At 44.4% G+C, this 17,424-nt stretch overlaps 1 protein-coding gene across 3 annotated transcripts in view; it reads right to left on the bottom strand.

Annotated features, from left to right (window-relative positions):
* The window catches only part of astn1 (astrotactin 1), a 320,953-nt gene that overhangs the window by 296,789 nt on the left and 6,740 nt on the right, over nt 1-17,424 (bottom strand). Inside the window, exon 1 of one of the 3 annotated variants that reach the window (XM_064341656.1) lies at nt 3,165-4,592. The exons of the other annotated variants lie outside the window; for them this stretch is intronic. Within the exon in view, the coding sequence (XP_064197726.1) occupies nt 3,165-3,213 (49 nt within the window). The 5' untranslated portion in view covers nt 3,214-4,592. Of the gene's footprint in view, nt 1-3,164; nt 4,593-17,424 lie in introns of those variants that run through there. 3 annotated transcript variants of the gene reach the window in all.

Below are 17,424 nucleotides of genomic sequence, written 5' to 3'. Positions count from 1 at the left end.
AGCGAGCCGGTCGGCGTTTCGTGACACGCGGAAAAGGAAATTACACGTCGCTGGAAAGAGGCCGGCAATCTTCCACCGCCACGCGGCGGCGTGTGAACTTGGAGCCGCGCTTGAAAGAAGCGTCCCGACGTGAATAAGCCCCCGGATGACGGGCTCTCTCCCCCCCCCCGCATTCCCGGGCTAAACCGTGTTTATTTATCCACGGCCCACTCCGCCGTGAATATTAAATGGGGAAACAGGCGGGTGGGGGGGAGGGGGGGGAAAGGATTCGACGGGGCTTCGCTGTGTCATTAAACCACCCCCCCCTCCGCCGCGTATTCACGGCGCATTCACCCGTTAATTCCCGGTAATGTGGGCTCTCCGTTCCTGAAGGGCCCGCTCCAGCTGCCTCTCCTCCGCTCGGGCTCGAAGGCCCCGCTCGGCGGACGATCCTCGCAGCGACGCTTCCGCCCCGCCGGAGAGGCACCCGCCGCTCCGCCCCGGCCCGGGGGGAGGCGTCCCGTAACAGACCGCTGCCTAATTTCCACGACCCCGCCGCCGGGGCCCGCCGTCTCCATTTTGATGCCCGAAGCCCGTACCGTCGACCAAAAACAGCGACGGAGACCATTTGATCGGAGAGACTGTTGTGAGTGGGGACGGTGTATTAGTCTCTTACCATAGTCTACAATGGTGTTTCTACTCTGGCTCTGTAGCTTAGCAGCCCTCTGACACTGCCAGAGGACTCATAATCTGCAGCACACAATCGCGCTGGCGGTAGTCGTGCCGTCAGCCTGACGGATTCTTCTCTGTCCTTATAAAGGCACGTCAATGTCAAGCCCTTCCTGACTAGAAACAAACAGAATTAGATTTTTTTTTTTTTTTTGGCTGTTGAACTAACAGCATGGATCACGTATTTTGTTTGTAAGCAAACTGCCAGTCGTATTTATTTTGAAAGTCATTTTAATCAAATACGAGGTAAAACTTATTTCAAGAACAACCTAAATGTGGCAAGTGAGCGCGTGCTGGTTAGATCTCAGAACACAGACGCCTCGTGATGCGTACGCACCCCAACAGCGATCAGAATAACACGCTGTCCTTCATCCCCACAGTGCAATTTCCCCGGTTCTGCAACCGCGACAGAACAATTTATTTCCTGATGTCATTCTGACCCCCGAAGGTCTCCGTGTCGATGCGTGCGTGAGAATAAACAGTCAATAGTAGAGTTTGAGTCAAAGGTGCGCATAAGAACTGTCAACGGCAGCGTTTCGGTCATACGTGTGCATGAGAATAAACACGCAACAGCAGAATTCCAATCACGCGTGTGCATGAGAATAAGCACGCAACAGCAGAATTCCAATCACGCGTGTGCATGAGAATAAGCACGCAACAGCAGAATTCCAATCACGCGTGTGCGTGAGAATAAGCACGCAACAGCAGAATTCCAATCACGCGTGTGCGTGAGAATAAGCACGCAACGGCAGCGTTCCGGTCATACGTGTGCGTAAGAATAAACACGCAACAGCAGAATTCCAATGACGCGTGTGCGTGAGAATAAGCACGCAACAGCAGCGTTCTAGTCATACCTAGGAGTAAGAATGAACACTCAACAGCACAGTAGCACAGCTTTAGTTAACTGCGAGAGCAAAGGTCCCTGCTAACAAATACTTTTTTCTCTTTCAGCCAGTTGACCGGTTTATCCTGCTGTGAATAAAGTCAAATTAAAAGCTAGTGCATTAACATATCATGCCGAAAATAACTCATTAGGAGGACAAATTGGTTGAACAAAATATTTTGATGATTCCAATATTTCCGTGTCAAGTTAAATTAGTAAAGAGATACGAATTACGGCTAGTGTGAACTTTTGAGGTCGAATCATTGCACACTTCCGGCACATTGAGAGTCGATGGTGTTGCCCTTTTACCCATACCATTATTTATTTGTAAAAATGCAATCATTCTGTAGAAAAATGAGAGATTAATTGCATCATGATCGCATGCATGTTTAAATACGTATGACATAATTTAACTATTTTTGAGATTAAATAACAATTGGTGTGTGCTTGTCATGAAATTGTTTAAGAAAACAAATCCACCTGTTAACAAACTTTCAACTGAATAATGTCCCAATTTCATTGGCTTTAAGTTACAAAATGACGTGTGGTTTAAAGATTCTCAACACGGCCAATGTTATAGGTATTCAATCAAAGAACCCAATCTATGAACAGACAATTTAATCAAGAAGATCTAAGAAAAAAAATGAATTCTTTAATGGTAATTACAGGGAAGAAGTTTGGCAGTACATGCAAATGACCTATAAACAGGTAAAATTTGCGGTTATTAGTTCAAAGAGATTGGAGTGACCTGCCAGCCAACCAAGCAGAAAACTCAAATTAAAAAATGTGCCTTGTGCCAAATCTCTGTTTTGCATAGTTAACTTGGAATGGGGTGAGTGAAAGAATTTAAAACCAGATGACTAATGAGTATTTATTATTTAATTTAAACGAAGTCGCTCCAAGTTGTGTGAAGCAGCAACCATGTCGACTGTAGGCTATACTTTTGTTTCTACACGTAGGCTAGTGAGGCATAAAGCAAGACTTTTTTTCTCTTTTTTTTCTTCCTGGCTACGGAGGACTTGTACACCGTGTGCATTTGTGTAATCAAGGACAATTTCACCTCCAAAAAGATGTGGATTAATGTGTAAATCGACCATTAGTCACAGGCTCCAATATAAACAAGCGATACAAGCCTGATTCATTATAGCAGCATTGCTGTCTGACAAGCGTAATTACAAGTGCGTTGCGATACTTCCAACACATCTCATCAAATGAAATAGACACCGACAACCAAAGTTGCCAGTGATCCAAATCTGGAGCAGGTGTCTGTCAAGATTCAACATTTCGTGATTACTGAGGAGAGCGTGTTGAGTAAAAACTAGACAGGTGTTTTGCGAGATCGTTTACGGTGTTTAGAGTTAAGAACGAATGCGTATTCATCTGATTTCTCGTTAAACCCATCGAAGTGCATACTAATATGCATGCGACACCACAGAAAGCCTTTTCTCACATTAGGTAAGGTGTTTTTTTTTTTTTTTGCACAATGTTCAATAAATAAATTTACTTAGAGCGTGTGCTTACATTGTACACATTGCCAGGCCCGTGACCACGGTAAAAACGTGAAACCACAGACCTCCCCAAGCGTTCGTTTCCAATCTTGAGTCATCCTGGCAATCCGACATGGCAAGCTCCCTTGACGTGCAATTGTTTGGAAAGCTTTCTGAGTTTTCGGTTAGCCCGCCATTTCTCTTCGCGGATAACCAGCCCACAGATTAAATATAGCTGTCCAGTTGACTTGCCTGGAACTTTATCCACACCACGTCCGGCTCAGGCAGGGTTGCATGCAAGCCCTCGCGACTGCACCTCGTTAGAGGAAGGGCTTTGTGCTAGATATGGAGTGAAGACGCAAATTCCGCACGGAACTTTTCACCTGTGGGTCTCCAGGGGCGGCTAAATGAAGAGAATGGAGGGAGAAAAATCACAGGCTACGGAAGACAGACCAGTGTCCTTTAGAGAGAAGGCAGGAGCAGCTTCCTGTCAGGATCAAGTCTTAAATGAGCACCGCTGAGATTGAGGTACACGTGCAGAAAGCAGAAACGTACCCTGCATTCTCTCTTGTAAGACGTTAAAAAACGGTCCGCTCTCCACCAAGCACCGTGCTGCTCAATGCCTCACCGTTCGTCATCAATTATTTCATACTGTCTTGGAGCACTCTGTAGAATAAGCAGAGTCAACTGCTCTTTTAGGTTTTAGTTTTTTTAGATAACAGAAATGGTCAGGAGATTAATCACAATTTCCATTAGAAAATGTCCCTTTTAAAAATTCAGAGAGTGTGCGATTTCGCTCCGGTTCACAACTCGAGCGTATGGCTGGTTTCCGTCAGACCCGTCTAATTTTCTAATGGACGCTGTTAACCAAGACAAGTTTGCACTTAAACTCTGCCTCCCTAAAAGACAAAAACCTCGTTACCTCAGCAGACCTTCTTAAACCCAAAATAACAGACATCTTAAGGAACAGCGCGCCATGTTCTCTAAAGTGCAGAATGGATGATTATACACGCAAGACAGAAATATTTAAATATCTGTACTCTGTGATTTGGCAAGATTCTGATGATATTTTGTTATATAGAGTTTATAAATTCACATCGCATGCATTAAAAAAAACAATAAGAATTGTTTGCTAACACAATCTAGTCACGGCACCTGCCTCAGGTAGGCAGAATAGAAGCCACCTAGCCTACTTAGTATAAAATCCAGCAAACGTAAAATGATTAAATTGTGGAATGATTGTTGCGATACGCAACACGACGGTGGTCATATGTCTCAGTGAGCTGTGTGATTTGTTAGGACACCGCTCTATTGGCAGGGAAGTTCTCCGCCGGACCCGGATGTACTCTGTTAGAGTTTAATTAACACTGAACAGCTTATTGTGTGCCTTTCTGTCAGGTCTTTCCACTGGATCCCTTTTTCGGCAGCCGTTACGCTCCTGTTCGGTTTGAGCCAAACTGACCCGTTTTAAACTTTCAGTAAAAGAGGAATGACGCTATTGAGAGATGTCTTTCTTCTTTTTGTCAGAACGGTTTCTTTGAGTAGGCTATAATAAGAAAAAGACTAAAAATAATTGAGAGTGTCAGCTCAAAACAATAAATAACAATTATCTACTGCATTACAACTTTTTGCATTTAAATTTTTCAAAGATAAACATGATTTATGCCCCCGTGCCTTCATTATTATGGATTTTAAAAATATAAATCACATCTTTATCACTAAAGATGAATGACACGTTCATTGTTTAATGTGATTGCATAGGTAAATGGCGAGCATTAATCTTATATAGTTCATATTGTTTGGAACTGAGATAGATATCCTGTAGCTTATTGCATCCACTATATATCAACTTGATTGAGATGGATACAGTGAGGTCCATAATGTCTGGGACAAAGACATATTTTTTCTTTATTTGACTCTATACTCTGCCATTTTAGATTTGCCATCAAACAATTCACATCATGTGGTTAAATGGAAAATTCTCAGCTTTTATTAAAGGGTGTGTCTATACATTTTGGTTGCACCATGTAAAAATTTCAGCACTTTTTATACATAGTCCCCCCATTGCAGGGCACCATAATGTTGGGTACAAATGGTTTCACAGGTGTTTCTGATTAGTCAGATGTGTTCAATTGCTTACTTAGTGGAGGTATAAGAGAGCTTTCAGTATCTAGTTTTGATTCTAGGCCTTTGCTTTTCACAGGTGCTAATAATTAAACAGAACACAAGAGTTAAGATTGTATTATATTTTATGTACTGAAATGGAGACAGAGTGAATGTTTCAATGCCCTGTGCATCTATCCTGTGTATCTATCTTTATATATTCTGACACCTCATTCAAAAGGAAACTTAAAAATTTAATAAGCAGACAACGGAAGTCCCACAGTGTGTAGAAAAATGCAAAAGTGGACAAAAACTTTGCTGCCATCTGTGTAGCATTTTCGCAAACCACACTGGAATGCAACTTGCTGAGTTCCTGTGAAAACAATGGGTATCCTTAAAGTCCAAAGTAGTTGTTAAACATAGTACCCGTTGAATCCTGTTCCTTGGTACCTCCTCAAAAGGCCATTTTAGGTAGAGCGCACGTGGAATAAGGACACCTCACACCTCATTTCTGCATGCTGGCTGAAGGGGAAGATAAGCCGGGTCATTGCTAGAGATGCAACCTTCATTGAAAGTCTGTCCAGGTCCTATTGTTTCCAGGATCTTGCGTTGCTGGACTATCGATTCAACCGCACTGTGCCAAAAACACTGCTGAAATTGGCATCAATCATATGCTAGGGAGGGTTTTGGTTTTTTTTTTTTAGTTGTTTTTTTTTTTCAATTGCTTTATTTTAAAATAGGTTATTCAACAATTAACAAAAGCATAACATGTATCAATGAAAAATGAAATATATATTCAGTGAATATTCCGTCGTGCCTGTGTGTGTGTGTTTGTTTTTTGTTTTTTTCTCTTATCGGGTTTTTTTGTTCTTGTACACTCTACTTTGTTTCCCAGTGTGGCATGTCATCATGTTTTTGTTTTTTTTTAAGGGAGATGATTTAGTGCCATCCCTGCTAAGAACTGGGCTCGTAAGTTAAAAATCCCAAACTTTTATTTTAAGCGCGATAAACCGTTGTTTCCCAGCCTCTCTCAAAGCAAGGACACACTTGATGTCTCGCCAGATCCTCGCGGGTAATACAGAGGGATTGTAAGAGCAAACAAAATGGCTTCCATTTATGCGAGGTTTTTGAGAAGCGTAAAAGCACAAGCATTACTGATGTGATGTGGGATGGGGTGGCTGCTCGTGAAACTTGAGGCACATTTTTTTTGGGAGAAATCCTGAATCCTTTCTTTGTTATGATAAGAACAATAAACTGGCAGGTCTGTGGAAAAAAAAAAACAAACCTCCTGCCATCTGTCATCTGTTGTGAACTTGTCTAATGCCGGAAAGTATTACTAAGAAGTGCAAGCACGCTCAGGGAAGTAAAAATTTCTCTATTCAATGGTTCTCAAGATGCAGTAAACACACCTCCTGATTACTGTTTTGTTTCAGACACACCACCTGTTTTTATAAATATTTAAATACGTGTGTGTAAACTTATTACTTTTACAGTTACGTTGAATCGATCACTTCAATCATAGGATACCCGTGCTTCTTAAATCCTTGGGATTTACTGAGGCATCGAGAAAGAGACAAGTAGCCCGACTCTAACTTGAACTGTGCAGCACTATCACACAAATGTGAATTATCCTGAATGCTGGCAGTGGCAGTAGCCTTCAGAAGAATGTCATTTGCTTTGAGGTAGCGTTATCTGCACAGGACTGAAATGGGCTTGTGTGGGCTTGAATTTCATGTCTTGTTTAGTGGTGAGCCCTAATCAGAAAGCAGATGAGCAGTAAGACAAATTAAATAAATAAATAAATAAATAAATAAAACCTTTGTAAAAGTCTTTGTAAAAGTGTCTGTGTCTAGCACATTTTTGGCTTTAAAATTAAACATTAAATGTGATTAGACGTGATGTGAAAATTAAACAAACGCACACTGCTTGTTGCCATATTTATAGCACCTCATACACTTGGCACTTCGCGTACAGTGTCAAAACTCACTGCTGTCTAAAGGTTGAGGTTTACAAGGACGACGTTTGACACAACGGCAAAATGTGATCCGAACTGAAACAGCATCCTCTGAGCTTTGGAGCTTTTTCCTGAATGTTTCTAGTGAAACAAAAATGCATCTCGCTTCACCAGCTAGCACACTCTCAGATATGCACTTGAAGAAATGACTCCACGTACCTACTGCATGATGGGAAGTTTCTGTAGTTCTCACGATAATCTAGTGTTATCTTTCTACCGCACATATAATACCTTATATTCTGTCCAAGCCCACTTGCTAAGCCTTTCAGCAAATGTAGATAGTCACAGCTCCAATGATACTTTGTGACTGGAACACAAATAATGATCCCAAGTCTACCTCAAAACGAACCAAGTAGGCTAATGGTTAACAGGCCACAAAATAACTGTTTTGCGATGATCTTGAGTCTCCAGACCTGAACTCCATTGGACACTTGTGGATTGAATTGAAGAGGGTACCCCACGAGCAAAGGATCTTCAAAAGGTTCTGTATGGAGGAATGGTAAAGGATCCCCCCCGCAATATGATCACCAGGCTCATAAAGCACTACAAGAGACGACCCAGCAGTGTTGTCCTTGTGAAGTGAAGGTGCGCAAACGCAAACATTACTTGTTTTAAACACCTTTTCTCAGAGAGTATAAAACAAAATAATTTTACATAGCTCAGTACTTGTGTGGTTTAGTGTATACGGTCATTTTTGCTCATGTTTATCAAGGGTGCCAATAATTTTGGAGGGCACTGAAATTTTTTTTTTGCCTTTCATGGCCTGCACTGTGAGATGTATTTCTCATTCTGTTTAACAGCGGCTTACAATCTGCCTAACGAATAAGGGGTTAGAACGATCCTTTCAGGCCGTGTAACTTGTCTAAAGCAGGCGCGGGAAAAAGCATGCCCTGTGGGTGGTTATTTCAATTAACGCGGTGACAGCATGATCTTATAGTCAACAAATGGCACTGGCACAAACCCAAAAGTACCATTTACTTACTGCTTTCGCTCAGATTGAGGAATAATGCCGAGATCCAAACTGCAGCAAATCACTCCCCAGGTGACATTACAAAAGCCTGTTGCACAGCGTACCGCATACGCCACAATCCTTCCCCACCCCCTCTCCGCCCCCCGTCTCTCCTAATTTGGAATGTAAATTACAAGCCGCAAAATGATCAATTTACCAGCAAACGAGCAGTCTGGGAGAGTGCAGGCGAGCGTGGGCTCTCCGCAGGAACGTGCGACGGAAGGCCGCTGCTTCTTTTTGTGTGACCTCGCGGTCCAGGAGTTGACCTCGCACAGAGAAACTTAGCGAGTAGACCGTCGACCGGCGGAGAACACTTGCTGAGCGGCGAGACGCGATCACCGCAGCCAACTGCCTCCCTCCCTCCCTGGGCGACCCTTCCACCAATTACGGATCGCCCTGCGGGGTCACCGTTTTGGCACAGTACAAACTTGACACCACACCAACGGGAATCACGAGCACACTGGAACAGGGCCTTAATGGGGTGAGCCACCCAGCAGCACTAACAACATAATTTTTAAAAATGAATTATGATATCAGTAAAAACATACACCATGAATACAGCATAAAACCTGAACCACATATGTCCTTTTCAATCAAATAACCCGACAGCATTCTTTGTATCGCACTGCATAGATTCATTAAAGGTACACATATATTCAGCTTGTGCATTCATTGTTATATTGTTATGCATCCACCTTTCAGTGGCTGATACCATGAGAAATGAAAGCTTACGCATACAACGTTCAACATTTACCACTGTGCCAAAGTCTGGCGTTTTAAAAAGTTTTTTTAAAGTGTTGCAGGATCCTCTCTTACCTTTCGAATATAACTACCTCTTTTCAATCAGTTTTATTTGCCCTGAGAAATCTCCACAGGCTGCCGATCGTGGAGTTTCATAAATTACCATTGCGCACAACTCCCTGCACCGTGAAAAGCTAACCAAATTGCACCACCCCTCTGTTTGCACCCGTGGTATTAAAACTTTACTGCCGCTTGTGAGCCTGCATATAGATTTCGGCTTGGCTGGCGCACTGTTTAATTTGAGCTCTCTTTCAACAGCCTCCCACCACCTCAAGGCGGGAGACGTTATCAGAGCGTTAACACGAAGGAGAAGAGCGGCCCGGACGCCATTATCAAATGTCAGCCCAGCCGAGCTCCCCGCGCAGTCAGGGGGGCACGTGCGCGTGAGGCGAGGTTCTGAAATCGTCTGTTGACAGAAATCAGTAGAAGAATACCTAATGTGACAGGACAAAAAAGAAACACAGATTAAAAAATATCATAATTTATCAAGATATATGCTTATGTAAGGGTAATGTGGGATACTTTATTGGCCCTCACTAGAGCTGTAACGATATTAAGTTCCCTGCTTCCCTTTCGTGGTTTTATTTTATTTTAGAATAGACCTTCGTCTTCTTAAACGTGCTGCGAAGCCAAAGCCGGCATCGTATGAGACACAGCCTACGCTCTCTTTCTGCACTCCGAAACTCAGCACAGGCCGGTCAGGGTGCCTCCTGTGGCCTCTTATCTTTGCTTCTGAAACGGTCGGCTCTATTTTTGTTTTTGCAGCGTATTCAAAAAGCTGCAGTCCTGTAGCCTTAGTGCAAGCTGTTGGGTAGCATCATTTTAAATCAGAATTGAAGTACACATCACTAATTAATTTAGCACATCCCTAATTATGATGATGATGATTATTATTATTATTATTATTATTATTATTATTCACCTCACCGTAAGCTTGTAAAACTATTTTGAAGACGTAAAAAGAGGAGACATCGTAGCATCAATTCAATTCAGTTAGTCTAGGATGGACCATTTTTAAAACAAAGACGGTAAGGTGCCCAAATCCGTGGTAAGCCTCTTCATCACTGCGGTATGGTGATATGGTGGTTACTGTTGAAGCCCCAGTGCTCATATTTGCATACTATATAGGAGGCACTATCAATTATAGTGCATATGGTACACTTTAGTTCATACTGTGTATCACATGGAAGTAGCAATACTTTGAATGTATAGTGAATGAACTGTCCTATTTGACTGTGCAGTTCGACTGTGCTGTTCGACCTCCGTCCGACTGTGAAGTCTGACTGTGCTGCTCGAATGCTGTTCAACTGTGCTGTCTGACTGTGCTGCTCGACTGCTGTCTGACTGTGCTGTTTGACTGTGCGCTGGGGAGCCACAGATCACACAGCGGTACTGCTCCCGCCGCTAATCGCCAAAGCAACAGCCTGGAATGATGTCAGCAGCCCATCAGGTGGGCCTGCTAGATGCGGTGCTGTGCCATCTTTAGAAGTGAGTCAAGCTTTTGCGCGCGGGGGGGGGGGGGGGTGGGACAGATGGGAGCCGCTCTGGCACAAAAATGTGGTGCAGTATCTATATAATCCCACATATATGACCCTGCTTGAGCAGGAAGCGTGTTGGATGTACAGGGCTGGGTTTGCAGGATTACACCGTATCAGGACAGAGTCCAGAGTCCACCTCACTCATGGCCCCTTGTAGTCGCCTCATCCCGAAAATAAATGGAACAGCATCCCAGCACAGCAATTCACATCTATTACTTGGTGCAAAATGGTGTGAGTGAAAAACGAGAAAAAAAAGGCCAAGAACAGGGGGCTGATGGGTGGCTCACCTGGAAAAAGCGCTGTTTGCGTGAGCACCACGGTCTCAGACTGAATCCGGCCCGGGCCAGAATAGTTTCCACATCATACTCACCGAGGGTTAAATGTTGTGGCAAATGTTCACAATAAAACAGGAGAAAACAAATATAGGTTGTGCCAGTATCATTTTGTAGGACCAAAAAATAAATAAAAAATTTGGTGAATTTTACCAGGATCATTTTGGGGGACCATTTTGTTAAGGGTTACTTATTTACCTTTTTGTTTACTCTTTGCCTTTCACTTTTGTGATACTTTTTTATCTTTGACGCTAGATGCAGAAATCTTAGCATCAAATGTGGCAAAAATCGGCCTAAGTATTAAACCGTGAATTTTCACACTCACAATTGATGGCTGCAATCTCAGTAATGTTCTTTAACACTCCCAATAATTTCCTTACTAAATTTTATTCTTAGTTCTCTTTTATTGCTTTCAAAAAAAAAGAGCCACAATGTAGCACACTTCAGATGGAAGGCTGAATACAACTTCCAGCTACAGAAAATGCAAGCTTTAGACCTATCCATTAAATAAGTTGTCAGCCTACATTAAATAAAATGTCTCCAACAAAAAAGAGACGTGTTTTTTTTAATTTTATTTTGTCGATGGAAACTTGCGATGCGAGTTTCTCGGGAAGAAATATTGCTGACTGCGCTGTGCCATGATTGTGTGAAAGTCCTGAACACCGCAATGCCGCGGGACCGGCTTGTTCTTCTGATAAGAGGGATCATTTGGATCCTTTAAGTGTTTTTTTTTTTCTTATGCCCACCACTTCTACGACTAGCGCAGGGATGGCAGAGCAATTTCCAGATTCACGCCTTTGACCAATTGCTCAAAATCTGTCAAACTAAAATGGAGTCGGACCTCAACCCCCAAAGCTTTAAGCGGCCGGTGACAGTTGCTTTGCCGAACGCCGGCACAGTCCACCTTTCATCACACGCCCTCAACTGACAGGAGCTCCTGAGCGCCCTCTGGAGGTGTCCCTGCAGGTTTGCCCGCTGCGCCCTGGCGCCTGTGGCTCAGCGGCTCGCTGCTCAGACAGCTTGCCCTACGAGTCTGTGACTGGCAGGAATAAGCCCCCACAATTCCCACAATGCCATTTTACAGCCTCCAACCCTGCTGGCAAACCTCCTGACAAACCCTGCAAAACCACCCCACCCCACCCCACCTCGCCAAGTCTGCCGCACATCCCCCCCAACCCCGCGGGACGCGCCCCGCGTCACCCCGCTTCTCCTTTCCACTCCTCTTCTTCCTCTCGTCAGTCGCTTGTCAGCCGAACTGTCGAAAGCTCCAGGGGGCCCTGCTGGGCTTGTGGGGGGGGGTGGGGGGGGGTAAGAAGATGGAATCTTCCCAGGCTCCTCGTCAGCAGCTCCCTGAGGCACTGCCGGTGGAAGCCATCATTCCCCCCCTACCTTCACCACCACCACTCCCACCCCCGCCCCGCCGCCCCTAAGCGACCTCCTCCGGCTCCCCTCTTCTCCCTCGGGGGGGGGTTGGTGCCCCCACCCTGTTCGCTCTCCCCAGCGCCCCGTTCTGCCCTCGGCCCAGACCCCATCAAACCGCCACCCCCCCCCCCCGCCTCCTCCCCCACATGCCCTCTACCAGTCCCCCTGACCTGCCCTACATCTGTAGGAGCTTCTGTACCTATCGCCCATTTATCATGTGCACTGCCCACACGCCTGTGCTCCCACGTTTCTCTGGACAGTGTCCTCGCACGCAAATCTGGCAACCCAACCCCAATGCGCTCAATTCATACCTCACCCTCACCTTCACCTTCACCGCCCCCATACGCCATTAATCTAACAGTCCCGAAGAGCACCGTTCAGCCTCATACCGCAGCGCAGAACCGCTTCTGCACCTCACGCCACAGCCCAGGACCCCTCGCTCCCCTCGTTTGACCTCATCCCCCACTCATCTGTCCACGTCTACCGCTTATGCTTACACGCTGTACATCTCCCCTGCGCTCTGTTCCTCCATAAGCTCTTTAAGGTCAGGATGTGCCCAATTGGCCTTCTTCTGAAAGACCACAAAGAGTGCTAACATCAACACTAGAAAAACCTGTCTTTCAAGTTATCCCAACCGCTTGCTTTTCCATGTTAAACTTGTGGCCTCTAATTCCTGTTAAGCTCTGTTTCTGAATGTCTTCTTTTGCCTCCGAGCTTCTTCCTCTCTGTTTGCGCCTGTCGCTCTAATTGGCTTCAGAATCCCGGAACACATGGTCATTATGACCTCACAGTGCAGCAGAACAGTCCCATACTGAGAAGTCTGACGCATCACTATTTGAGCTGAGCTTCCTGCTGCATCGCCAGGGACAGCTTACCCTGTGCCTGCAATTACAGCAACACTGTCCACCCTGTCACCAAACAAAGACGGAAACCGCACAGTGAAGCTGCCCTGGTCAACAGGCAAACCTGCATCTATGGAGCCCTGTCACACGAGTGTTTGCCATCACAGCTGCGCAAATCGGGATCATGGATCACATGACCAAATGAACTCGGACGAACGGAAACGCACGCAGACGCGCGCTCGCACACTCACACGCCAGCCGTTAAGGACGTGAGTCAGCCGTAATTACCGAGACAGCCCTCGAAACAAGAAGCATTTTCAGACGACAAGAATTTTGAGAGTGTTAAATGGCCTTTTTGTCCAAGAGAAGGAGCAAAGCTGTCTTCCAGGCTCAATGCCCAAGAAGCCGTGAAGTAGTCATACCACAAACCTCTCCACACACAAACATCCCCGGGTTCCACAGAAATCACACATATCACACACAGACTCAAAGGCATCACAGTGCCACTTGCATATGTGTGGTCAACAACACTGCGGTTCTGCCTAATCAAACTCGGATTCCCAGAAGCCACCTTGGCTCCACACAAACAGCTTACCTGATTCAGGGGCAATTGGAAAGACGGTTGCAGGGGAGTAAAAGCAACCAAGCACTCAAGCTAGGCTCCAGTGATAGTGTGATATACAGTATGTATTGATATTTTTCAATAGGAAGCTCATATCGATATTGAATAAATTACAATTTCACTAATACTGAAATATTGAATATATTGAATACAACACAAAAATTGCTTCAGAAAAATCATTCAATTAAAAACTATCGTAAATGAATGATGCTAGCGCTACCATATCACTCCTTATCCCAACCTAATACAGCCCAGGGTTCATTGGTGCACATCAGGAACATTTTTTGCACATGGCTAGCTAACAAGCCAACCAACTCACTAGTGCTTGCTTGCTGGTCAACGACCAGAATTTTTATAGTTGTTGAATGTTGTTTTTAAAGACTGTTTAATGTTCCTCATGGTGCCACTCTTGTAAGCGCGCTGTCTTCTGGGAGTATCAAGAATAAATATCCGAAGTGTAATCCAAAGGCCATTTCCGATAAAACAGTAATGAGCCATCTCTACTTTTTGTTCTCTCAATCCTCACACAGTTAATTTAAATGAATACTTGAATGGAATCCAGGCTGACTCATCCCAATATAAACATAGCCTGTATTTCTCTCACTTATTCTATAACCTCAAAAGCATAACCCTCCCACTCATAAACACTAGTGGGAGGGTAATTTTTTTTTTTTTAAACACAATGACAAGTTACCCAAGAGATTTGTTTTTAGTTCAGCTTCAAAATACAGTTGGCTCTGTGACAGTGATTGGCAGGTACTCATTATTATTCTTGCTTTCCTATGATCAGAGTAAAACAGTCACAAGTACCGCAATGTACAACAAAGCACAGCTTAACCACAGTGTATGAGTGATGGAGCCTAAGTATTTTATTTGGCAACAGGAGGGTGTGTTTTTTTTTGTTTTTTTTTACCTCTGAGGATATTCAGAGGGTACGTCCCATCAATATTTAACATTCAGACATTCAGTCAATATTTCAGAGGGTGTGTCAGACTTAAGTTGCAGAATCGGGATATGATTTTGAGTAAAGTGCGTAAAATGTGCTTGAGTCTGCACTTAATTCACCAGGTCAGGGTTCCCCCTGTGTTATGTCACACGTAATGTTTGCAGTTTTCCTGGCTTGCAAATACAGCCGGTCTCTTTTGTGACTTCATTTGAAACGCCAATGCAAGGGGTCCGATCTTACACCGCCCCAACAGAAAGTGCATTTTCAAGAGGTATGGAAAGACGTAGCCTTATAGACCCTTCTTTCGAAACTAAGTCCTGTCATCACCTAAGACAGATTCTCTCGAGTACTTGCATCATTGCCATCATCTTCACATCTCAGAAAGCCTCTCCCTTTTCGCCGGCATAAAGACATCATAAATCACTCAGACGGATTGTATGCAATGTACTTTAATTAGTTCACAAAGGATTCTGGGTATTAAGAGTTTTCCCGCCAAAACTCCTCGCGCGTTAAACCTACCATCTCCACAATAATCATCCAGCCTAATGAGATACTGCAGTTATCGCACGGTTTCCGTGGGTTACCTAACGATGAGGCCTGAGACAAAAAAAAAAAAAAAAACCCCACAGAACGCACCGCGGATCCGGCTAGCTCTGCATATAAAGGAGGCGCGTGTGTCAGCGCTAACGATCCGTGAAATTTACAGGCAGTGGCACAGAACGAAAGCGATGTCGGTGGTTATATGGGAGCCGGCGCACAGCAGTATCTATTTCCCCCCCCTCCCCCTTATGGAACTAAGAGCAGAAGGGCCTACTGTCAAAACACCCACTCTTACTTCAGATCTGGAAAGACAGAAAAGCCATACACTGGAATCCATATATACCTGATGCGTCAGACTCTCGCTGACTCTCTAATGGATACCCCTCCTCCTCGGGGGTGGGGGTTTTTTTGTGGGGGGGGGGGCTGCATAAAGACACCTCTATTGAAGGCATGGTCCAGCACCAGCTCGCGTTCCCATGGCAACCATTCACTGGCGGGCAATCTTTTCCGTGCTCTTTCTTCTGTGTGTCAGCCAGGAAAGTCGGGCCAGGAAGTGCTCGGTTGTGTGCCGAGGACAGACTTCACAGGCAAGATTTTGGTGCAAATGTAAGTTTCAGGCACCCCCCCCCCCCCATACACACACACACACACACATATATAAGCACACAGTAAAAATACAAGCTAAAAACGCATGAGAACACATACATTTCAGATTCAACTACTGCTGATTTGTACAGCGATGATCTTGAGACATGGGATGTAAAAAAATAAAGAAATGTGGGCTTAGGTGTGGCTCTCGGTCCCCAAAATATATTTAAAAGTATATAATTTTAGCAATTTACATATATATTCTGATATGTTATAGTGTGTGTTGCCTGTATACGCGTGTGTGTGTGTGTGTGTGTGTGTGTAAGTGCATATAAACCTACATCGGTGGATAAGCACGTGTGCCTTTAAATCTCTGTGTAGCCTCCTGTATGCAAGAGGGGAAAAACCAATTACCTTAATGTGTTCAATTAAAAATAGCTTGATCAAACGCTTACACAGATTCTATTAACACTGCATTAATACCGACAGCAGCGGCAGCGGTAACAGAGTGATGGGGGGGCTGGTGCGAAGCCCTAAGACAACACGCATCCTGCAGTTAATTACTTATATAACCCCTCAAATTGAAAGCAGCGCCATGTGACGCAAAAGCTCTAACCGCAGCTCGCTCGTTCACAGCAAGTTCGCCTCACCGAAATCCGGGACCGCCACATTTTATAGGGGCCGTTCGTCGCCCACATTTTCAGGCCCGTCCTTCTGCCGTTTGATTGGCTGGGCTGCGCGAGCGCCGGGTATAATGCGCCTTATCAAAGGGTGGAAACGTTTCACTTCCAATTACTGCAATTGTCTCCCGAACCGCAAGACTAAATTAAAGGCAGCCCGTTTCGCAAAGCAAATGACAGCAAGCTAGCCGGCTTTAATAGGTGGACACAATTAAAAACAGAAGAGAACGTTAAAATAGCCAGCCGCTTATGAAAAAAATAAAGAGTGAATGTGTAGCTTAGCGGCTTAAAGACATAATCGGCAGCCTAATTACGGTGATTGTGCATCTAAGTTACCTAAAGTTAGCTAGCTTCGTCTAGGCTAACACTGCAGAGGCACTGGCAGAGCAGTGGAATTCACAGAGCACTGCTGGTACTCTTCCATTATCACTGTTCTTCAAAGCGGTGTGTACTAAGAGACAGCTGTATTTCCTCTGCCATTGTATTGCCTGGGAACAGACCTCCACTGTAGCTAATTAAAGTGCGCCGTGTTCACTTTGAATAATCTGTGTAAACAGCGATAGCGCTGTGCATTAGACACTGTTTAAAAGGAACGCGCATGAACACACATTCACTAGAGGTGGTTCAATAAGGATTTGGAACGTGTGGGGAAAAGACAAGTTTGTATTCTCATATGCCCTTTTTGTTGGTTGTTAAAATTCTTTCACACCAAAATGCGAATTTAAAAATTACGAATCAACTGTTACTTTTTGACACTGTGAGTCTGGTGATCTGGTGATGAGACTGAAGAAAAATATGATATCCTGATTCTTGAATCTGCACTTTTGTTTGAAGTAGGTTCACTCAATTAAAACTGAAGCACAGTGAGTTTCTTCTAAAATTAATTTTACTGAAATCTCAAGGTTTCTG

The sequence above is a fragment of the Anguilla rostrata genome, chromosome 6 (assembly GCF_018555375.3).
Source record: "Anguilla rostrata isolate EN2019 chromosome 6, ASM1855537v3, whole genome shotgun sequence".
NCBI classification, from domain to species: domain Eukaryota; kingdom Metazoa; phylum Chordata; class Actinopteri; order Anguilliformes; family Anguillidae; genus Anguilla; species Anguilla rostrata.
The sequence above is the reverse complement of the archived record's forward strand: the minus strand, read 5'-3'. Positions and strand labels throughout refer to the sequence as shown.